This window comes from Camelina sativa, chromosome 16 (genome assembly GCF_030686135.1).
Source record: "Camelina sativa cultivar CO46 ecotype springtype chromosome 16, ASM3068613v1".
In the NCBI taxonomy this organism is placed as follows: domain Eukaryota; kingdom Viridiplantae; phylum Streptophyta; class Magnoliopsida; order Brassicales; family Brassicaceae; genus Camelina; species Camelina sativa.
In genome coordinates, this window is record NC_141895.1 from 30,825,552 (window position 1) to 30,848,951 (window position 23,400).

The 23,400-nt window shown below is 36.4% G+C and overlaps 3 protein-coding genes, 1 long non-coding RNA gene, 1 other non-coding gene and 2 pseudogenes across 7 annotated transcripts; 3 read left to right on the forward strand and 4 right to left on the reverse strand.

The window, feature by feature from the left end:
• Window positions 1-111: 111 nt before the first annotated feature.
• On the reverse strand, window positions 112-1,960 carry LOC104754167 (uncharacterized; annotated as a pseudogene).
• A 383-nt stretch (window positions 1,961-2,343) lies between these two features.
• Window positions 2,344-4,229, reverse strand: LOC104754168 (uncharacterized; annotated as a pseudogene).
• A 3,712-nt stretch (window positions 4,230-7,941) lies between these two features.
• On the reverse strand, window positions 7,942-8,707 carry LOC104753052 (brassinosteroid-responsive RING protein 1). Its single transcript, XM_010475328.3, has one exon. It carries the CDS (start codon window positions 8,659-8,661, stop codon window positions 8,134-8,136), a length of 528 nt encoding a protein of 175 aa, XP_010473630.1. The 5' UTR covers window positions 8,662-8,707; the 3' UTR covers window positions 7,942-8,133.
• Window positions 8,708-14,451: 5,744 nt separating this feature from the next.
• Window positions 14,452-16,849, forward strand: LOC104753053 (BTB/POZ domain-containing protein At1g63850). 2 transcript variants are annotated; one of them, XM_087489929.1, is made up of 3 exons: window positions 14,452-15,035; window positions 15,328-15,477; window positions 15,608-16,849. In XM_087489929.1, the coding sequence occupies exons 2-3, from the start codon at window positions 15,403-15,405 to the stop codon at window positions 16,553-16,555; spliced, it is 1,023 nt and encodes a 340-aa protein (XP_087346055.1). In that variant the 5' UTR covers window positions 14,452-15,035; window positions 15,328-15,402; the 3' UTR covers window positions 16,556-16,849. The 2 variants fall into 2 exon arrangements, with proteins under 2 accessions (XP_087346055.1, XP_010473631.1); XM_010475329.3 differs by having other exon boundaries at window positions 14,452-15,477.
• A 142-nt stretch (window positions 16,850-16,991) lies between these two features.
• Window positions 16,992-19,329, reverse strand: LOC104753054 (uncharacterized). Of its 2 annotated transcripts, none has more exons than XM_010475330.3 (8): window positions 18,890-19,329; window positions 18,689-18,793; window positions 18,442-18,528; window positions 18,294-18,344; window positions 18,111-18,204; window positions 17,926-18,010; window positions 17,611-17,814; window positions 16,992-17,424 (listed from the first exon to the last, which is right to left on the reverse strand). In XM_010475330.3, exons 1-7 carry the CDS (start codon window positions 18,977-18,979, stop codon window positions 17,637-17,639), a joined length of 690 nt encoding a protein of 229 aa, XP_010473632.1. In that variant the 5' UTR covers window positions 18,980-19,329; the 3' UTR covers window positions 16,992-17,424; window positions 17,611-17,636. The 2 variants fall into 2 exon arrangements, with proteins under 2 accessions (XP_010473632.1, XP_087346058.1); XM_087489932.1 differs by having other exon boundaries at window positions 18,442-18,557; window positions 18,890-19,001.
• Window positions 19,163-20,511, forward strand: LOC147926132 (uncharacterized). The gene is made up of 2 exons (XR_015583554.1): window positions 19,163-19,303; window positions 19,491-20,511. It is a non-coding gene; the product is annotated as an uncharacterized LOC147926132 (long non-coding RNA).
• On the forward strand, window positions 19,167-19,268 carry LOC147926133 (small nucleolar RNA Z279/snoR105/snoR108). The gene has a single exon (XR_015585573.1). It is a non-coding gene; the product is annotated as a small nucleolar RNA Z279/snoR105/snoR108 (small nucleolar RNA).
• Window positions 20,512-23,400: the final 2,889 nt, after the last annotated feature.

Here is a 23,400-nt window from a genome sequence, read left to right on the forward strand (position 1 = left end):
CCACTTGAGCAACTTTTAGAGTTAGAGTGGAAGCTTTCTCAGTTTTGGGGCATTAGAAAGTAATTACCAGAAAAGAAACATAACAGGCTTACGATGAACCTTATGAATGTCTTAAGAAAGCATTTCCAAGAAGCTTTTGTCCTATCTCCCATCAAACAACATATTTGTGACCAAGCCAAAAGTTGAAGCATCTCCAACAAACCCGCAACTCCTCATTTCTCTGATGAGTTCCGCTGATGCTGCTTTGTCACCATCTCTAAGATGCGCCCTAATAAGCGTATTATAAGTACCGCTATTTGGAAGAGGTCCGTCTTCTTTCATTTTATTGAACAAGGCACCTGCTTCCTCCTTTAAACCTTTCCTACAAAATCCTGAGATCATTGTGTTGTAGGTTATAACATCAGGTTTCACTCCTTGAAGGCTGAGGGTACAAAATAGATCCCACCCATCTTCCACCTTCCCAGCCTTGCACATACCTTCAATCATAATATTAAATGTGACGATATTAAGTTCCAGTTTACTCTTTTGCATATACTCGAATACCACCAATGCTTTCTCTAGCTTCCTATGATTACAAAGTCCAACTAACAAAATGTTGTATGTCATGATATTGGGAGGCACACCATCATTATTCATCTGTTTAAATACCAATTGGGCCTTTTCACAATCATTAGCTTGAAAAAATCCTTGGATAAGAGTGGTGTAAGTGACTGTGTTGCCAACCAACCCTCTCTGAGACATCTCACGGAAGACTTCCATAGCATCATCTATCCTTTTACACTTGCAAAATCCCTTTATAAGAGTATTATATGTCACTATGTTTGGGAGGCAATCCTTGCTAACCATGAGCTCAAACATTTGCTTAGCCTCGTTTAGACGATCGTGCATGCAAAACCCGTTGATCAATGAACTGAACGTGTAAATAGTAGGATCTATAGACCTTTTGATCATCTCTTCGTACAATTTATCAGCTTCTAAGCTTCCCTTCTTTCACAAACGCATCAATCAATGCGCTGAAAGTGACTACATTTGGGTTGATTTTCCTCTCAATCATATCTCTAAGTAGTTGAGAGGCATCATTCCATCTTCCGTAATTACAAAGGCAACTTATAAGGCAGTTGTAGGTAACAACATTGGCTCTAATTCCTTTGGTCTCCATTTCGTTGAATAGGTCGAGTGCATCATTCACATGTCTGTATTTGCAGAGACTATCAATGATTGTGTTGTAGATCACAACGTCAACCTCTATTTTCCCATTCTCCATCTTCTTGAGAAGATTTAAAGCCAAATCAATGTCACCTCTCTTACATAATCCATTTACTACCACACCGTAAGTAACCAGATTTGGTTGACAACCTTTTACAACCATTCGGTCAACTAAAGCCACGGCTTCTGAAGCTTTGTTGTGGAGAAAAAGCCCATGAATCAGAGTTGTAAATGTAACAGTATTAGGTTAATATCCCATTTCCACCATCTGATCAACCAAAGCTATGGCATCCGAAATCCGTTTACCATGACAGAAACCATTGACAAGAGAAGAAAGCGTGACAACGCTAGGCTCATAGCCGAGTTTCATCATCTTTCCCAGAAGAGCTAAACCAAGAGAGATTTGAGAGCGGCGACAAAAACAGTTAATCAAAATGCTATAAGTATAGTGATTATGAGAAATTCCCAACTTCTGCATCTGCTCCCCAAAGGAGATGACAACATCATACTTGTTCATTTTGGCAATGGCACTCAACAATTTACTAAACTCGATAATTGAAGGCAAAGGACGAGACTGTACCATCTCACCGAACAGATCAATTGCATCGTCTAGCTTTAAATCACTTCTACTCAATTTCTCTCTGAAATCAGAAAAAGATCGAACCCAGTAAAGGAGAAACGAGGGAGAAGCAGTACCATTCTTACCTTTCCTCAGAACAAATCTCGTCGCCGTCAATCCAATCGCAAATCTCATAGTTTCGATAAGGAGAGAGTGACTGCTTTTTCGATTTTTTTTGTTGTTGACGGCACAGATATCATCTCCGATTTTAATAACCGACCGGTTCACTCTGACTACTCTGGTACGGTTTGGTTTATTTTGTTCACAATCACAAAGTACGTTTGCCTTATGAAGGAAAAGTAAAGATAAAACAAACAATTAAACCTATAACATCATCTGAACTCTATAATCGTACTCGTTTGATGTAACATGTTGTCATGATAGGAGCTTCTCAAGAAGATGATTTTTGTCTCGACAAGACAACAATTGTTTCCATCAATTCTTGTTTGTAACTTAGCAAGAAAGTGACAATTAGAATCAGTCGTATTTTAGAATGATCAGACATTGCAACAACTGTTTTAAGAAAGCATATCGAGGAAGCTTTTGTCCAATCTTCCATCATGTAACATATTAGTCACCAAGCCAAAGGTCGAAGCATCTCCAGCAAACCGGCAACTTCTCATTTCGTTGATGAGTTCTGCTGATGCAGCTTTTTCACATCTCTTAGATGTGCCCTGATCAGCATATTATATGTACCACTATCTGGGAGAGGCCCATCTTCTTTCGTTTTTCTAAACAAGGCATCCGCTTCTTGCATCAAGTGTTTCCTACATAATCCTGAGATCATTGTAGTGTAGGTTACAACATTAGGCTTCAATCTCTTAAGGCCGAGGTTACAAAATAAATCCCACGCTTCTCCCACCTTACCAGCCTTGCACATCCCATCAATCATAGCATTATATGTAAAAATATCAATTTCAATTTCACTCTTTTGCATGTCCTTAAATATGACCAATGCTTTCTCTAGTTTCCCGTTATTACAGAGCCCATCTAATAATATGTTGTACGTCATAATACTGGCAGACACACCATCAGAAACCATCTGTCTGAATACCATTTGGGCAGAATCACAGTCGCCATTTTGAAAAAACCCTTGGATAAGTGTGGTGTAAGCAACAGTGTCGCCCATCACTCCTCTCTGAGACATCTCACGGAAGAGTTCCATGCCTTCTTCTACTCTCTTGCACTTGCAAAATCCCTTTATAAGAGTAGAATAAGTCACTACGTCTGGCAGACAATCTTTGCTAACCATGAAAGCAAACATATCCTTAGCCTTCTTGAGGCGATTGTGCATGCAAAACCCATTGATCAACGAATTGTAAGTGAAAATATTGGGATCTATAGACCTTTGGATCATCTCCTTGTACAACCTTTCAGCCTCTAAAAGCTTCCCCTCTTTCGCAAACGCATCTATCAATGCACTGAAAGTAACTACATTGGGGTTGATTTTCCTCTCAATCATATCGCTTAGGAGTCTAGCAGATTCATCCCATCTTGCGTAATTACAAAGGCAACTAATGAGGGAGTTGTAGGTAAAAACATCCGGTCTGATTCCTTTGATCTCCATTTCATTGAATAGGTCGAGTGCATCATTCACATGTTTGTATTTGCAAAGAGCATCGATGATTGTGTTGTAGATCACAACGTCAGCCTCTATTTTCCCTTTCTCCATCTTCTTAAGCAGATTTAAAGCCAAATCGGTATCACCTCTCTTACATATACCGTTTACTACCACACCGTATGTTACCAGGTCCGGTTGACACCCTTTCTCAGCCATTCGGTCAACTAAAGCCACAGCTTCGGAAGCTTTGTTGTGGAGAAAAAGACCATGGATAAGAGTTGTAAATGTCACCGTATCAGGTTTATATCCCATTGCCACCATCTGATCAACCAAAGCTATGGCATCAGAAATCCTCTTACTGTGACAGAAACCATTGAGAAGAGAAGAAAGCGTGACAACATCGGGCTCATAACCGAGTTTCATCATCTTCCCAAGAACAGCTAAAGCAAGAGAGAGTTGAGAAGAGTGGCAGAAACAGTTTACGAAAATACTGTAAGTAAAGAGATCATGTGAAATTCCCAGATTTTGCATCTTCTCCCCCAGGGAGATGACAACATCAAACTTCTTCATCTTAGCAATAACACTCAACAGTTTGCTGAATTCAACAATGGAAGGTAAAGGACGAGACTGTACCATGTCACCGAACAATCCAATTGCATCATCTAGCTTTAAATCACTCAGCCTATTTCTACTCAATTTCTCTCTGTAATCACCACTAGCACTAGCGAAAGCTCGTCGTCCGTAGCAATGATTAAAGGAAGAAGGAGCGGTTCGAGGATTACCTTTCCACTGGAGATTCCGGCGAACAAATCTCTTCGCCGTCGATGAAATCGATCTCTCCATCTTATCGAATTGAGAAGACTTCTTTACTCACTCCTCCCACTCACAACTCTCTGCAAATCGTAAAAAAACCCTACACGGAGAGGAGAGATATGCAAACCGGTGGAGTTCTGGTTTAGAACTTATTACTAAACCAATTTTGATCAAACCGGTTTATAAATAAGCTTTGGAGTAAATTGGTGATGGCTGTTATTTTACTACCTGTGTCTTGAAATTTATAGCAAAGGGATTATTCTGACTTGATTAGAGAATTTTAATTTGTAGATAATATCAATCAGTATTATTGAGAGAGATAGAAAAAAGAAAGAAAATAGAAACCATGGTTAAATAAATCTAGAAGTTTTTTTGCCTAATGGTTTTACCAAAAGTTGATTAATAATACTTTTACAGTTTGTAGTATATGGTAGATGTACTAGAACCAGAAAGAATTGTCACTCGTAGAATCGTTTATGTAATAATTCTCATAATTTGTATTAAATAATAAATCAAAACGATAAAAAAACAAAGCTGAAGTATCTAAATTTATCATTAGTAACCAAAATAAATTATGACACTTTCAATTTTTCATTAAGTAAATTAGAAAATATATCAATTCGCATCTAATTACCTATATAAACGATTTTCCTTCTAATTGGCTCATTTGAACTGATATTGTAATTTGTTGACAAAGAAAAAAAAATATTTATACTTATAGCTAGGTCAATTAGTTAAAGACTATGGAGAATATACTTATTTATCTTCTGAGTATGTTTTTCTAGGTCAAGTCCTTCAAAGTTCCTTGGGTATCTATCACATAAATTCTCAGCAGATAGCTGATAGCGTTTACCCGAACCTGTTCGGGAGGCATGCAATCATACACTTTCAGGAAGAGTTCGGCGTTATTCACACTAGGAGGAGTGTTGATAACTGGGCAGTCCGACAGTGGCGTGAAGACATTCCTCCCGAAGAGGTCGAGACAGAGTGTGAAATTTGTTTGGAAGATACCACTGTAGCTCCCGCTGAATATCTGACCGGATTTCATCCTTGTAACCACGTCCTCCACAAGGCTTGTGTGTATAATTACATAAGGACCCTTGTTGAAGTTAGGTGTCCTATGTGCCAACAAATTCTTTGAGGAGGACGTAGTGATAATGTGTTTGTTTTAGGGGGTGTTATTCAACATTGTATTATAAATAAGCTTTGGAGTAAATTGGTGATGACTGTTATTTTACTACTTGTGTCTTGAAATTGGAATTGAATTAAAAGCAAAGGGATTATTCTGACTTGATTAGAGAATTTTAATTTGTAGATTATATCAATCAGTATTATTGAGAGAGATAGAAAAAGAAAGAAAATACAAACCATGGTTAAATAAAATCTAGAAGTTTTTGCCTAATGGTCTTACCAAAAGTTGATTAATAATACTTTTACAGTTTGTAGTATGTGGTAGATATACTAGGATCAGAAAATTTTTGTTAGTGGTAGTATCATTTATGTAACAATTCTCATAATTTGTATTAAAAAATAAATCAAAATAATAATAAAAAACAAAGCTTTAAGTATCTAAATTTATCATGAGTAACCAAAATAAATTATGACACTTTCAACTTTTCATTAAGCAAATTAGGAAAAATATCAATTCGCATCTAATTACCTATATAAACGATTTTCCTTCTAATTTGCTCATTTGAACTGATCTTGTACTTTGTTGACAAAAAAAAATATATATTTATACTTATTAGCTAGGTCAATTAGTCAAAGACTCTATATAGAATATACTTACTTATCTCCTGTTTTTCTAGGTTAAGTCCTTCAAAGTTCTTTGGGTATTCAATTATCACTCTTTGAGTTGACACTAGGATTTTGGTTATATGTATCACATAAATTTGTCTTTTGGTTGGTTCCCTTAAATATACTATCTTGTTTCTTAGGAGGACAAGCCAAAACTCTTATGTTTGTCCAAGTTAATCTTGATGGAGACTCATATGCTGAGACCGTAAGCACATTGAAATTCGCGGAAAGGGTTTTTGGTGTGGAGCTAGGCGCTGCAAAAAGTAATAAAGAGGGTCGAGATGTAAGACAACTCACGGAACAGGTTTGTATCTTCTTTCTTTTCTATCTCTCTCAAGATTAAAATGAAGTAAATGCTTGCTTATAATACACACTAAATAATACTGATAGATGTAATCAATCAGTATTATTTGTTGGCATACATTCTCTAAATAGCCTCCATCCAACAATGCTTCAACACCACTATGTCCCTCGAGAGATGTCACTTAAGTTAGTCCCATTCTCGTCTTACCTTATGAACCAAAAGTGTTTTGTATGTGTGAGATTATATTTGTTTTTGAAGTGTTTTAATATTACAAAAGAATGATGGTATTAATGAGACGACTACATAAAATGCCAACCAGAGTAGGTCTTTTATTTTGTTTCACAACCTAAGTTGTCTTTGTAATTAGTACTATATATTATGATCACTTTTAACTTAATTATCGATTCTTTTTGTTCAAATTGGCGCACGAGGGGTGGACGTGGAACCATCGAGGATGGGCTATATTGCTTTGGAAGTTTATCTAGGTATAGTGAAAATGTCCAAAACCTATATAATGTATAAAGCTAATGATTCATATGTGAACTTTCACACATACCGGCTTTTTTTGTTGCCTTTACGCTTTCTAGTCAAAGTGGGTCAACCACAACAAATGTTAGAAGACTTATACAGTATATCAGTTAACTAAACGGCATCTCTCCCTCTATACTTAGAAAAATTCAGCGCATTCCCACACAAAGAAAAAGAACAGAACTTTCATGTTTGGAAATATATTACTCTACCAGTTGCAAAAAATTTAATCAACATGATGGCACAAATTCTGGTTGTTAATCCACATAATACTAAAAATATAATGGTCAAAATAAAGGATTGATTATAAGATTTTACAGTTTTTATGTATATAATCGCATATTTTTACCAATTTTATGAAAAAAAATGATTTGTTATTCTTTCATTTTTGTGGTAAAACCGAAAGCAGAAACTGATTAGAAGCGTGTGGGCTCAATATGTAATAGCCTAATTAGCCTAAGCACACGCACAGACAAGTCCACGTACACCACGTGGCGAAAAGCATAACATACTCCAAAGGTTTACTTACATTCACATGGGAAACTTCCCCTGAGTCACACGCCTTTGCTTGAACTATAGTTTACAAACACAACTCTGGACCTCTTTCTTACTTCTATAATTATACGAAACTCTTCAAAAAAGTCTATTAATTCCAAATGCTCTTGTTTCTTTTTGGCTCCTAAAGTCCTAACTCGTAATGATGAAGAGTTAAGATTTGTGATCTCTCAGTTGATTCAGACTCAGCAGCGTTTCGGCGTTTTGGTTAACAAGTTTGTATAGAACACTTCAAGTACATGTTGACATTTTTTAGTTCAGCATGTTGTAATAGTGAACGAACAAACTATCTTATCTCCAATGACCTAGGCACGTTGATTTTAAACTATAAAAAGAAAGATAACATTGAGGTAAGCGCCGCTTATCTTAAAGAAGTAAAAGTTATGATTGAGGAGGTAGCTAGGTGTAAACAAGTAAACAATTAAAAAAAAATAACTTCTAAACAAGATATATACAATATGAAAAAAAAAAAAAAACACATTCGGTAATTTGTTAGCAAATAAGCTTATTATTATTATTTAATTATTATTTCCCTTAGCAAGAAAAAAAGTTTACAACTTTTTAATAACTCAAAATGTAATTTCATTTTCTCAGGGATGGATAATACAAATTTTTTCTTCTTCTTCGTCTCTTCTTTTTTTTTTTCACTAAACCTGTAACCACTACCTATTTTTAAAAAAAATATTTACATCCATCTCCCACCAAACCCAATTATAAAATACAAAAAGACTAGAAAATAATTTAAAATAATTAATATATATATTCCCTCTCATGAGATGATGATTCATCATCAACAAGTTGAGAAGCAGCTCCACTAGATTCAGACCAAAGTCTTTGGTTAAACTCAAGTTGAAGATGATCGGGTATAAACTGCGTTCGACAAAGCGGACACGTCATCTGATTGTAACCCATCATCCAACGGTCCAAACATCCCCGGTGAAATATATGTCTACAGTTCGTCAGCCGTCGGATCTCGTCTTCGTTCTCGAAATCGTAGAGACACACCGCGCAGCATTCGGATTCGGGTCGGTTTAGATCCGAGAATTTAACAACCGGTAACATTTCTCCGGCTAGTATCGCTGCTGACTCCGGTTTGGTTAAGGTCGGTGGTGGTGGGTCGGGCCATGAGGTTGAGAGTGGTTCAGGTTCCAAGAAGTCAGGTAGACCAATGACTTTGAACATTGTGGAGATGAGTTTACGGATCAGACCTAAGAAAGAGAGCAAGTAAAGAAAGATTTTTGGGAGAAGGAGCTCGGAGTAACCCACCGGAAAACCCATTGCCTCGCCGTTAGAGAGAGATATGTTAACTGAGAGAGGAGAGAGAGAGAGAGAGAGAGAGAGAGTTTGGATTGTGATGATAAGATGGGGGAAGTGGGATTTATATATATAGTTTAGATGTGATTAGTTACTTAATGAATGCATTATTAATTTAATATTCAATAAGGTCCACTTATTTGCGTGTTTTTCTTTGGTATTTTGATTCTTTTTAATAATTGTTCTAGATGAAGGATATAGCCAGGAATGTGGTGGTGATGTTTCTTTAGGTTTTATAATTATATAGAGGCTAATTGATTTCTCTTTTTATTCCTATATATAATTAAATTTTGATCATTTTGTTGTGTCCATTTATTTTAGAAAACATCATTTTCATATTTCCATTTACGTTGGACTTTAGCATAAAAATAACTAAATGTAACTTCCATTTGATTTTAACCTTTTTTACAGTTCTATTAAGCGAAGAAAGGTTTTAGAAAGGAAAAAAAGAAACACGTATTCATGAAAGTAATTAAAAAGAGAGTTCAATTCTGTGACAAATACAGTATAAAGTAATATGGTAGAGGTACAGAAATGTAATATCTTATCACCCCATGAATATATACGCATAACTAATATAGTAAAAAATGGTTGCACAAAAAAAAAAAACTAATATAGTAAAAAACAAAAACTCATACCTATATACGGTTAAGGGTTCAAATTTTCCATGCGGTTTTAATTATGATGTCAGCTATTGTAACTATTTTGAATGACAAAGATGTAAGAACTTTTCTAAATAGTCCCAAAGATTATTCTAGAATTTGGTTCAATATCTTCCGATTATTAAAAAAAACGAGTTTTGAATCTGTCACTCCATTTTAAGAATTTGATCTTTACGTATAACCCAAACTAGTCAGATTCGTAAATTATTAGTATAAAAATAGTCCGACACACGACAAGTAATCGAGGTGGAGAGACAGATAGTTAGGTTCATTTCATTTCATTTTGTCTGTTACCTCTATTGAACTATGCTATAGGCCAAAATGTCTATATACACACATTTTGTGTAGATCTATTTTTAATGTTTTGTAAGAGGAACTTTTTGTTGCTTGATTCTTGTTTCACGTGAATGTAAATTATAAAGTATTCTATAAAATTACACCAGAACTCTTTTTAATTGGCTGTTACGTGTTAGTTTAAGAAAATTGAAACAAAACGAAATTGTAATTATTAAACTCAGTTTATTGGATACCACAGTGATGATACTTACGATGATTGACAGAATCTAAATTCAATTCCAAATTATGTTTGTATCTTAAAACGACCGGTTGAGCTATCATCAATCTGTGTACATCGTCATATTTTTTTGACAAATGATTATGGACCTCAAATTAATTACGTAGAAAAGTATTTATAGCTCTTCAATTTCGTTTTTGATTCTGTTATTCTAATACTTCTAGAATACAATATTTAGAGGATCTATTTCTAGAGGAAGAGAGAGAGAGAGAGAGAGAGAGAGAGTCATGTCATATGGGAATCTGACTAAAATGTATGAAAGAGCCAAAGCAGCACTGACCCACCTCACACCATGACCATCTTCTCCTCCAACATTTCACATTCCTACAATTCAACACTTTTTTTCTTTCTTTGTGGCAACTATAACTATACATTAACATACATATAATAGGGCAGTTCATATACATATATAATATCACATATCAGTTAAGGATTTTTATATATGCAAATTTGTTTATGCATCTACGTAAATTTAAGTAGATCAAGTTTATCACAAAACTCATGTATATACATGTGAGTAATATATACATATTGGAAACAAGGGTTAGGGAATAATTAAATAGTCTACTCACTGTTCATTTTTGGCGTTACTAGAGAGTAGAGATATATTAACAGATAGGCCAGCTAAATCCAGCCAAGATTAAATCCTTTTTGTCTGGGCAATCTCTTAATATAACAAGTATAACAAGTTAACAACCAAATCAGTTTTAAGAAGAACTTTGGAAAAACTAATTATTATTTTAATCAAATAATTGAAGAGAGAAAACTACTCTATTTTTGTATAATTTGGTAAAAGTGTATTACTTAAGAGCAATGATAATTAAAAAAAATAGTGTAAGCAGTTTTTTACTGTAGCAACTTGTATGGGAGGGAGGATCCTATATAATGATTTAAATTAATTTTCATTGATTTTGAAGAGAATAATTGGTACCACTGAAAATTTTGTGACTGAATCTCCAAATTCTCTCACACATTTCTATTTTTTTTTTACTTTCTATTATGTATACCTTTCTTTTTAATATATTTGACTCCTGATAAATGTTTTTTAAAGATTTGCCACTACTTAGAAGCATAAATAAAGATTTGATGGTAAATAACACTTTGAAAAAATATAACGGGATAAAACTTAAAATTTAATACGAAACCATGCTATTTTTAAGGGTTAATCTCAGTTTCATTTTTGTGGTCTTCCCCAACATGCTATTTTTTTTCTTTATATAATAATGAGAGCACATTTATCATTTAAATGTAAATAAAATTTGTATCAAAAGTACCTATCCTTTTCCCAATAAAATTCAATACAGTATAAATTATAAAAATTGTATAGTTGTGTTTGTTCTGTACGGATTACTGTAGTGGCAGCATGTTTTTTGCTTTAGTTATTCTTTGCAGGATTTAAATTATTAAAAGAAAGAGCTGCAATGAAAGAAAAAATATTACAGGAAATGGGTAGCTTTAAGTTTAAAAAGTAGAGTTAAAACATCTTTAACTTGAAACTTGTCTGCTAATTCAACGGAAAACTACAAAATTCATTCCAGTTTTGCATGTCAGACACTGTCGTTTTGTCAGTAATCGACCAACTAATCACTCTCATTATTTTAAACATCCAGCTAAACCATAATTAGTAATATACTATGCGTCTTTCTATATATCAACTTTTATACAATACAACCAATTCCAGATTTAATAAACCAAAATTTCTTTTAAAAAGAACTTCTTCAAATTTTAAATTATATTCTATTTTGTGTTCAGACTGATTCTGAAAACCCCTAATTTTATAAGCTACGACTACGAAATTTAAAATAAAATTGAGGTCTAATTTTAAAAAGATAAAAATATGAACAAAACACACTATGTTAATGATTGGTCATGAAGACTGACTTGGACCACGAGGCCTTTTCTTTTTTCCTTTGGGTTAGAAATAAAATTATCATTATTTACGCTTTCTAGTATTTTTTAAAAAATATGGATCGTCTCTAACAATTTATTTATACAAAAACATATTTTTTATTATCCGTATATGTCAGACCGTACACTTTGCCTGTGTGGACACACGATATATGTTTGGCTCGGCACACTACTCGTACATCTAAATATTAGTAATTCAAAGTTTCAAACATTGACCAACAACGAAAAAATAAAAATAAAAAAATCCGAAAAATACAATAAAACGTTTATGAAATTGTTTACAAAAGCTTATGAAATTGTTTTTATAAATGAAAACGTTTAACCATTACTCCATTAGATGGAAATGGAATGATAATTTATCTATTTATCAAATAACAAGTATTTGTTTACACAGATCGGTCGCAGTTCGCAAACAACACAAGTTACAAACTATTGACTAGTATGATAAAATATGGTTAGTTCTAGTCTTCTAGATGTGTTCAAAGTTCAAACACAGTCACCTATTAGTATTTTTAAAAATAAAATTCTGAGTCGGGACTTTAATTTATAGTTTTATATTTCAAGTAAGATAATAACAAGATAGACAGTAAAAGATCTAAAATAAGAAAAGAAAAATGAAAATAGTACAAAGACAGCTAATACAAGAGCAGCGAATCTATTGTCTCCTCCTTCTCTTCTAGCAGGCAAACTAACGTGCCTTCCATTCACCTCCCTCTCTTTTTACACTTTTTTTCTTTCTTTCAATTCTTGATAAGTATATATACTATATACTTATTAGGTACGAGATTAGTCTGTTTCATGTCTTACAACAAGACTTATTATAACTGAACTATATCATTGCATCAAGGCAAACAATATGTAAAAGTGTAACTAACAATGGCAATAAAAGAAAGTATAACAGTGTAACATCTAGTAAAAAAATTGTAACTAACCAAAGAGGTTGGAATTTTTTTTGTTTATTGAAAACATTTGAGTAAGACTTTTATGGCATTCATTAATATTTATAAGATATTTTGTTGTCAACTATTACTATAGTATAATATTTAAACATACATCTATTACTTTAGTTAATTCTTTAATATACATTTAGTTCTTTTTTTGTATTACTATAAGATATCTATGTCTATATAGTTGATATAGGTTTTAGTGGAATCGATTATCTGAACTGGCTATGTCTACGCAAAGTGACAAATTACTTTTTCAATTAAACCCATATTCTTATCGCCCACCAAACATGTAATTTCTTATTTTTTTTTTAAAAAAAATATGACCTGAACAAATATATTTTTTAATATGTAATGTTGGTTGTTAATTTTACCTGTGTCCTTAAGAAAAAAAAAAGCTGCATTACTTGTCTTTTTTTTTTTTTTTTTTTTCTCACGTTATTATTGTTCTTTCTTCGAAATCAAACTTTAAAATCACTTGTTGAAATAAAAATTAACGCATGTAACTAATTGGGCCATACGGTAGAAGAACCCTCTGGTCACGTGAATAATTTGGACCATATGGGATGGGCCAATGCTTCGTTACACTCGGCCTATGAGGCAATGATCTCAAGGTTCAAAGTTACAATTCAAAATTGTTTTTTTTTTGCAGATAATTTTACAAATAAAAAGTAGCCAAATCTCACGAGTAAAAAACTCTAATACTAATAGAGCCACATACATATTTACAGTTCAAAGAAAACCATGAGAATTCAAATCCTTATATGAGTATTTCTTTTAACAGTCAAACAAAATAAAAACCACTTGATTTGTAATCAGCTTCTGTCCCCTCTATACCACATCATTTTCTTTGATTTATTCAATGATAGTTATGGATCAAGAAAATTACAAGCAATCATTATCAAACACAAAATAAACATATAATATGATTAAAAATTTCACAACAAAAAATGATTATGAGATGGAATAAAACAAAAAAATTTGAATGATAGTGAAAGAATGAATGATGGTCTCCACACAACAAGTCCAAAATAAAAGTCATCAGCACCAATGGATGTCGTGGGTGGCTCACGATGCATTTGGGCTTTTTGGCCCACACTACAAAACAAATTCCGTTGAATTATGTACTCTCGCTTCTCGACAAGCAATATAGTTTAGAGTTTACTTTTCTGCCTCTCCAAAAATGTACATTTTTTTCTTTCTTAGAAGATTGACAACTTAATTATTTTAATTTTACTACAAGAAAAACGAACTCAAACCAAACTGAACTACAAACATTTTTTATAAAATCAATATAGAACCAAAAATGCTTTGTCGAATTGCTCACACACACTTAATTACAATAATCACATATTAATAAGATAATGATGAATTCAAGAAACAACGAGCATCTTTTGTTAGTATCAAGGCACTATATAATATCGAGAGCGATAACGATAAACAGAAAGATATTCTCTCTCCATTTTATAATATAGAATGTTTAGAGAAATATTTTTGTTTCATAATATAGAATGTTTCTAACTTTCTATACAACTTTTAGATTAAATTTATATTTTATATTATATAGACTTGTTTATGATTGGTTAATTTTTTTTAAAATAACTCTTTTTTAATATACATGTTTTATTAAATTATTATATATTTTTAAACGGAAGGAGTATAAATCACAACATAAAATAAAAATAAAAATAAAAGATCCTTTCACTAAAATCTAAACGTTAGGTGCATTTATCACTTCTGGCACTGTCGAAGCCAACCTCATGCTCATGGCATCTATTACAATCACGAGGAGGCTTCAATTCCTCGGGTCCGGTTTAATCCCGGTTTATTGACCCGTTAACCCGACCCTGTCTTCCGTCTTCTCCTCAACGGTTATGCTTCTTCTTCGGTGAATGATACTCGTCATATCAATCACCACTCTCACTCGTCTGAACCCAACCCGACCCGTTTCCAAGTTCGTTTTCGGATCCGGAAGTATCTCCGGTGTCGTCTGGTCATGGATTACTCTACGGCTACGACGACGGCGGCGAACGGTTACAGTTCGCCGCGTGACTCTTCATTCCCTTCTAGCTTCACGAAGTTCAACTCCGCTTTAACGGCGGGTCTTCTCAATCCGATGTCTCCTCCGCCGCCTCCGGCGATGCTCGACAAGACAAGGTCAAGTCCGACGCTGTTCGAAATGATGGCTAGCGAAGCTGATACCATTGGGAAAGTTCCGGTTCAGATCCAGAACGTCGTGCTTCAATCTCCGTCGTCTTCGTCATCTTCTTCGGCGGCGGCTACGGCTGCGAGGACGACGAATGTGAGTCATCTCGTTATCTCAGCTCAGGATAAGCAAGCGCTTGCGATGCAACGGATTTCGGATCTTCTTGTGGTTCGGAGCCCCGGGAACCAGTTCAACGATCCGAATTCGAGTGATGTGAAGCTGACTCTGAGCTCTAAGGATGGGATTAGCATCACCATGTGTGTGCATAGGCAGATTCTTGTGGCTCACAGTAGGTTCTTCGCTATAAAATTGTCGGATCGATGGTCTAAGCAGCAGTTGCCGCCGTCGTCTTCTCCTTACATTGTTGAGATCTCAGATTGCGATGACGTTGAGGTGTATATCGAGACTCTGATGCTGATGTACTGCAGAGATCTAAGGAAGAAGATGATGAGACATGATGTTTCTAGGGTTCTTGGTATTTTGAAGGTATTGTGAGATATAAACTCCCTCTATTTTTGAACTGTTTGTGTTGCAAATTCAGGAATCAATTTGGTGTTGAAATCTCAATTCTGTGATCACTCTATGTGTGCTTTATAAATGATTGTTGTTTTCTCAGGTATCAGCAGCAATAGGGTTTGATGCGGGAGTACTTTCATGTCTGGAGTACTTGGAGGCAGCACCATGGTCAGAGGATGAAGAATACAGGATTGCATCATTGTTGTCTGAGCTACACCTTGAAAACGTTGGGGCAACTGAAGTTTTGAGAAGGGTTTCTGTAGAAGCTAGCAATGGGAACAACGGGAGTAATGGTGGCAGCAATGATGAGGTGCTTTTAAATCTTTTGCATATTGTTCTTGAGGGAAAAGATGAGAAAGCTAGGCGTGACATGAAAACTCTTGTTTCCAAAATGCTTAGAGAGAACTCTTCTGGAAATGATCTTAGGAAAGAGTCGTTGTATTTAGCTTGTGATGGGTGTTTGCATAAACTTAAGCGGCAGTTTCTACAAGCAGCAGAGTCTGATTTGGAGAATGTAGATCAGATAGCAAGACAAGCTGATAATCTGCATTGGATTTTGGACATTTTGATAGATAGGCAAATCGCAGAGGATTTTATTGTGATGTGGGCTTCTCTTTCTGAGCTATCCGAGGTCCATGGTAAGGTTCCCGTAGTTCACAGGTTTGAGATTAGCAGAGTAACAGCAAGGATCTTTGTTGGAATTGGAAAGGGACAAATTCTGACACCGAAGGAAGTGAGGTGTTTGCTGCTGAGGAATTGGTTGACACCTTTCTATGATGATTTTGGGTGGATGAGGAGAGCTTCGAAAGGGCTTGATCGGTATTTAATCGAGGACGGTTTAAGCAATACCATTCTGACTCTTCCTCTTGCTTGGCAACAAGAGTTTTTCTTAGCTTGGTTTGATCGGTTTCTTAACTCAAATGAAGACTGTCCAAATATCCAGAGAGGGTTCGAAGTTTGGTGGAGACGGGCCTTCTGGAGACGGAAAGAACAGAGTCAAGACCCTGCTCGGCTAAGAGTCACAGCTTCAGCCACTGATAACTCTTGAGAGTTCTTTGACCCTGTGTTTATTCCCCAGCCATCTTTGCGCTGTTTCTTGAGGATCACATAATGAGGAAGAATAATCCAAAAGAGAAGGCAATGATGAATGTGAGGTGTGTAAGATTTACCGGATTTTAATACCTCGTACGCGTTTAGAATTAGTTTGATACAAGTTTTGCATGAACTTGATCGTTTGGAAGTAGTTTTCTTTTTGATGAGTCGGAGCTCCTTTTTGTACATCTCTCTGAATTTTTTCTTAATCTCCAATGTGTCTTGAGAAGAAAGGAACTTTCAAGTTAAACCCGTCTGGCCGTCTCTATGCCCTCTACCTTTCGTACGGTTTTGATTCTAATTCTAATCTTGATCGGTTCAGTTTACAATACATGAGGGTCTAGTGTTTTTTTATTCTTTGTTAAAGTGAAAACCAAGATAGCATCCATACATGACGGTTTAAAAGTCCGATTATGTGATGACTTTGGATTGGAGATTTTCCATTATGACTTAGGGTTTCTTTATTTTCAATAACACACACTATCGATTGCCTCTCCGGAAGAAATCAGCAACCACTAACGAAAAAGAAAAAAAAGGAGCTTTGTCAAAGACTCGAAGTCTATAGGCTTTGGCTGTACTACTACGATCATTGTTTGAAACTTGAAACAGCGAAGATAATGATGTCCGATCTTCCAACAATGTCGTTTCGGGTTACAATTGTTGAATGATGCATATCTCGATTCTGTATCGTTCATAGATGCGCACTCTCAAGGAACGCAAGGCTCAGTTCTTGCTTGCACGCCACGGTTTCAGGTCTTCTCTCGGTGCTAATGTCTTTGTCCAACAACCCTTTGTTCAGTTTTATACATCAAGATCAATGGTGATCTGAAACAAAATAAGGGTTAAGAGCTCTTAGTTGACCTATCTGGGAAGATATATTTGATTTTATACAAAGAATTACCAACTATATGAGTTCGATTAAACTAAACTCCCTTGTCCAGGGCTTCCTTATTATCACTTTCTATAATAGAGTAACTATGGATTATCTTACAATGAAGTAAATTTTATTACCTTTATGATCTCTGGCTATAATCCACTTAGATGGTTGTTATCGTCTGAAGCTGCTGAGTTTTGGAACTCAACACAATCTCAACCAACTGAATGTTTCCGCTAAGTACAGATGCCTGGTGAGATGGCAAGAACGAGAAGCCATCCAGAAGTTTTAGACACTTTAGGCCCCATTTTACCATCAGGAACTCGATTAGATGATGCCCACTGCAAAATCAAACCCGAACAGAAGAAACCATCATCATCCTAAATCTGTTGCAGCGAGATGTATACAATAGCTAGACGACCAGGAAGAGTGCAAGAACCAGAATAGTGTACCTTCTGTTATGATATGTGGTAATAAAAACTGCATCTGGCGAACTTTGGAGCAGAAATGAGACAGTGGCAAAGAGATCATCAAATGCTTAACAACAACAGAGAGGTCCAAGTTCAGATTTCAAGTCATTCACAAGGGAAAAAGAAAAGGCCAATACCCAAAAAAAAAAAAAACATATGAAACTAACCACTTGAATCATATAATACATCAGCCCCAAGTATAACGTTAGGTCGCAGGTCGAGTATCGGTGCATCCCACACTCCCCAGGTGAGACCCATCACCTGCAATGGACAAACCACAAATAAGCAGTAGCAAACTTCCTGAAATAATAAATTCAGCGGTGTCAAAGGTGAAGACGATATAACATTACATTACAGTTGAGCTTGTTAAGCTCACAGACTCTTCTCATATTTTCCAAAACCTGCATGTATATGATACAAACTAACTAATAAGCTCATACGATTCTCTAAACTCAAATAAGAAAAATGCTTTTCAAAAAAAGAAGATGGATTTGACACCTCAGGTTTAGATGCATCATCAGTAAGAGTGACATTAGCCCCAACCTTTGCAGCTACTAAACCAGGCAAGGAAGTACCAGCTCCTAGCTGCAAAGAGATTCCATCAACACTCAAGTCTGATAAATACATTTGAAGATCTATCTGATTCATTAGTTCAAACACAAAACACAGATATCCCCCGATTCTGTAATCAATTCAAAATCAAGGGTTTTTGATAGCAAAAGAGTGGTTGATTCTAGAAATTAACCTCGAGAACTGAAGAATCACGAAATCGAGATCTGTGTTGCCAAACATACTCAGCGAGAATGACGCTACAAGGCCACACAAACAAGCCATACTCTTCCTTCATATTCTACACACAAACAAATAAAATGACAGACAAACGATGAAAAGCAAAACGCCAAAGAAGAAGCTCGATCAGAAATCGCCAGTGAGAGCTTATTAATACCTCGATTACAGATAGAGAAATTGAAGTTTCTGAATCTTCTTCATCGCCATAGAAATCATGCTGAGAAATCGTCGTTGCCGTAGCAGTCATGATTTGAAAAAAAAATTGTCCCGTCAATTACCTAATTTAGGGGTTTTAAGAAACTGAAGGAAAGAGAAATTTGAAACTTTATTTGTCCCACATCGGTTAGTTGGGAAGTGAGGGATATGATTAGTTGGCTATAAAAAGGGGTTAGAGGTGGATTAGTGGAAAATATGATCCTTCAGGCAAGTTAAAGGGGAAACGAGGAGTGGTTTAATCTCGCTTTATTGCGAGAAGAGTGTATCACTCAGCCTGTTACGACAATTTGAGCACTCTCCTTCTTTTGTCATCTGATCCCTCTCCTGAATTTCGATCATCTTTTTTTAATCAAAGGTTTTTTCCTTTTTTTTTTTGTTTTCAATCAAATTGTTTTTTGTTTACTCAATTTAAAACTTTTTTTTTTTCATTCAAGTTTATTAGTTTCCATAATTATATTTCTTTGAAATTTAATATAGTAAAATGTTATAACCACGCTCATAACCAGCCGTTTTTTTTTTTCTTTTTGACGAACCATAACCAGCCGGTTATATAGCATAAGACATGACCTGATTAGTGGGAATGTGGGAACTTCCTCTCATTATCCCTTCTCCCAAGAAGGGCCACGTCAATCAGCTACCGGATTCTATCGTCTTCTCCACCAAAACCGAGAGACCGAAGCATTGGAAGAGCCAACTCCAACAATCTGAGATTCTCGACTTCTTTGGAGCCAGAGATTACACCATTCGAAAAATCATCAAAATAGGATTCTTCTTCGCTGGGTACAAACTCTTCAAACACTTGGTCTAATCCAGATTCATAGCTAGCACCGATCTCGTCGTTCAAGATCTTGGCGCCACATTCAATAATCTCGAAGCCGTGGAGTTTTCTGCTGAATTCGAACACCATCTCTCTGCTCACGTCAGAGGGGTCGTTAAACGGGAAGCGAGAGTGAAATATAAAATACATGTTCCTTTTGACCCCCTGAGGACTTTAAAAACGTCTACATATACCACACCATCTTCGGGGTCGAAGTCCCATTTGCAAGGGCGGGACAATGGTTCGGAAGAATCATATTCTTCTGTGATTTTATCATGATTATTTGAAATCACGACGCAAACCACGAACCGGCTCCTTGACCTGTTGTTAAAGTCTGGAGGAATGGTCAATGAATTTCCTCTGCCTCGGTGATCGAACTCTGCAGGCACTTTTTCCCCTGGTAAGAGAGTCGACATGTTACGAAGCGAAGGTTGGATAATTGATCTTCTTCGTCTTCTGCGTCTAGAGATTTGAGTGAACTAGGGAGCTCCGGCAATGATACGAGGCTTGTGCAGCCACGTAGATTAAGGCTCTCTAACTGATGAAGATCTTTAATGCAATCTGGAATCCTTTCAATCTCTGAGTAGTCTAAGCTTAATATTATTAAACTTGTGGGGAGATGCGTTATTCCCTTCAAGTTTGCATTATAGCTTAAATAGAGAAATTTAAGACGAGAGCAAAGCCTAATTGATGAAGGCAAACCTTCAACCGCCGAATCTGATATATACAATGTGGTAATGTTAGTTGACATAACTGGCATATTTCTCAAGCTCAAGCAACTTCCCATGAAGACTTCTTCAAGGGATGCCAACAAGTTCATGTGAGCTGGAAAGAATTCTAGGCTTTGTAACTATAAATGAGCTCTTGTAGAATGCTGAAAACTGATACTTCATTAAAGTTAAAGAGATGGCTTTTTAAATAGCCTTACAGAACAGAAATGCAGAAACTTAAGGAAGCAAATAACAACTACTGAGATTGAGCCGTAAGACTCGGACCTCTTTATTGACACGATTAAACAGCAAAGACTAATTCGAACAGGACTAATTCAAACTCCAACGGTCATATCTCTAACAAACCCTCCCTAAGCTAAACTTGGCGGGCCAAGCTTTGCTTATCCTTAACTGAGCAGACTCCGAGTTGACTCCTTAGCTTCTCAAATGTCTCCCGCTTCAAAGGTTTTGTGAAAATGTCTGCCACTTGATCATCTGATCCACAATGCTCCAATTGTATCTCATTTCCCTTAACCAGATCACGAAGAAAATGGAATCTGACTCCAATATGCTTGCATCTGCCATGAAAAACATGATTCTTGGACAACTTGATTGTTGATGTGTTGTCACAGAGAATAGTTGTGCTTCCTTCGACTTCATAACCCAATTCTCCCAAGATTCTCTTCACCCAAATGACTTGACATGCACAAACAGATGCTCCTACATACTCTGCCTCCGTGGTGGATAGTGTCACGATCGGTTGCTTCTTAGATAACCATGCCACAGCTGCATTATCCATAAGAAACACATAACCAGAAGTGCTCTTTCGACCATCAACGTCACCTGCAAAATCGCTGTTCGTATACACCTGCAATTCTCCAACTCCTCCTCTTTTGTACCAAATGCCAAAATCCAATGTGCCTTTAAGATATCTGAAAACACGCTTAACAGCCAGCAAATGCATCTTCGTGGGCTTGGACATGTAGCGACTCAATAGACTTACAGGGAATTGAATATTTGGCCTCGTCGTTGTGATGTACATGAGACTCCCAATGATTTGCTTGTAGAGAGTCTCATCGATTTGTTCACCATCTTCATCTATATTCATCTTGTTTCCAGGCACCATCGGGTTGAACACTGAGTTGCAATCTTCCATTTCAAAACGTCTCAAGACCTCCATAACATACTTTGCTTGAGAGATGTGAATTCCCTGATTTGTTTGCAACACTTCTATTCCCAAAAAGTATCTCATCTTGCCAAGATCAGACATATCGAATTCTCTTTCCATCGAAAGCTTAAATTCTTTCATCAAAGCAATGTCGTCACCAGTGTATATCAAATCATCCACATATACACTGACAAAGAGAAGATTACCTCGATCATTTGTTTTGATGAACAGAGTTTCTTCATTATCTGATTTCTTGAACCCTTCCTTGGCAAAATATTCTTCAATTCTGCTAAACCACGCCCTGGGAGCCTGTTTCAACCCGTATAACGCCTTATGTAGCTTATAAACTTTGTCATCCTTGCCTTTGATCTCATACCCTCTTGGCTGTTGAACATAAACATCCTCTGCAAGCACTCCGTGCAGGAATGCTGACTTGACATCAAGCTGAAAAATGTCCCAACCTCTCTGAGCAGCAGTGGAGAGAACAATTCTGATGGTGTCCATGCGTGCAACAGGTGCATATACCTCCGTGTAGTCAACTCCATGTTCTTGTGAATATCCTTTTGCCACAAGACGTGCTTTGTGTTTGCTCACTTCACCAAGCTCATTCAGTTTTGTCTTGTATATCCACTTCACCCCAATGCACTTGCTTCCCTTGGGCAGACTTGTAAGAACCCATGTATGATTCTTCTCTATTGACTCTATCTCTGCGTCCATGGCTCTGATCCATTTTGAGCTTTTCTGCGCTTGTTCATAGGTTGTTGGATCAGAGGAGTTTGTCAAGACCATGTTGATCAAGACCATGTTAACTTCGTCTTCTTCCTCTTCATTCTCAGTGACATAGTCGCTCAGATAACCCGGACGCCTTGTTTGTCTTTTTCCCTCCCTGGCTATAGCCTGTGGTTGTCTTGCCACCATTCTTCCCTCCCTGGCTATAGCCTGAGTATCTTCTGCAATTTCGTTAATTGCAGGTTCTTCTTCTCCATCACTTTCATCTTCTTCCCATGTTTGATCATCGCCACTCCATTTTAACTCTGGTTCATCTTGATTTCCTTCCCATCTCCATCCTTTCATCTCTTCAAAAACCACATCTCTGCTTACAACGACCTTCTTTGTTGCAGGATTAAAGAGACGGTAGCCCTTAGACTCTTCCGAGAAACCCAACAAGATGCAAGTATTGCTTTTGTCATCCAGCTTTCCTCGCTTCTCGTTTGGTACATGAACATGTGCCAAACTCCCCCACACTCTGAAATGTTCCACATTTGGTTTAATACCACTCCAAGCCTCCTGAGGTGTGACATTTTTAACGGCAAAAGTGGGACATCTGTTCAACACGTAAAATGTCCAATTGACAGCTTCTCCCCAAAAGATCTTTGGAACTTTTCTCATTGATAGAGTGGATCTCACCATGTTCATTACTGTGCGGTTCTTTCTCTCTGCGACGCCGTTCTGTTGAGGTGTGTAGGCTGTGGTTAGTTGTCTCCTAACTCCATGATCTTTGCAGAAAGTAGAAAACTCGGCTGAGATATACTCCCCTCCTCGATCAGTCCTTAAGCACTTGATTTGCTTTCCTGTCTCCGTTTCTACTTTCTTCTTAAACTCTTTGAAATAACTGAAAGCTTCTGACTTTTCTTTCAGAAAATATGCCCATGCCTTCCTGCTGTGATCATCAATGAAGCATAGGACATACCTGATTCCAGTTGATGTGGTGGGACTGATTGGGCCACATATGTCAGAGTGCACCAGCTCAAGAATCT

What these genes read in the sequence shown, in the direction of transcription:
- LOC104753052 (XM_010475328.3), bottom strand. Translation starts at nt 8,661, where the DNA reads ATGGGTTTTCCGGTGGGTTACTCCGAGCTCCTTCTCCCAAAAATCTTT.
- LOC104753053 (XM_010475329.3), top strand. Translation starts at nt 14,782, where the DNA reads ATGGATTACTCTACGGCTACGACGACGGCGGCGAACGGTTACAGTTCG. An exon ending in GGGTTCTTGGTATTTTGAAG is followed by an intron (nt 15,478 to 15,607) that starts GTATTGTGAGAT and finishes TTGTTTTCTCAG; the next exon opens with GTATCAGCAGCAATAGGGTT.
- LOC104753054 (XM_010475330.3), bottom strand. Translation starts at nt 18,979, where the DNA reads ATGACTGCTACGGCAACGACGATTTCTCAGCATGATTTCTATGGCGAT. An exon ending in ATGATGCATCTAAACCTGAG is followed by an intron (nt 18,345 to 18,441) that starts GTGTCAAATCCA and finishes ATATACATGCAG; the next exon opens with GTTTTGGAAAATATGAGAAG. An exon ending in ACCACATATCATAACAGAAG is followed by an intron (nt 17,815 to 17,925) that starts GTACACTATTCT and finishes TTGATTTTGCAG; the next exon opens with TGGGCATCATCTAATCGAGT.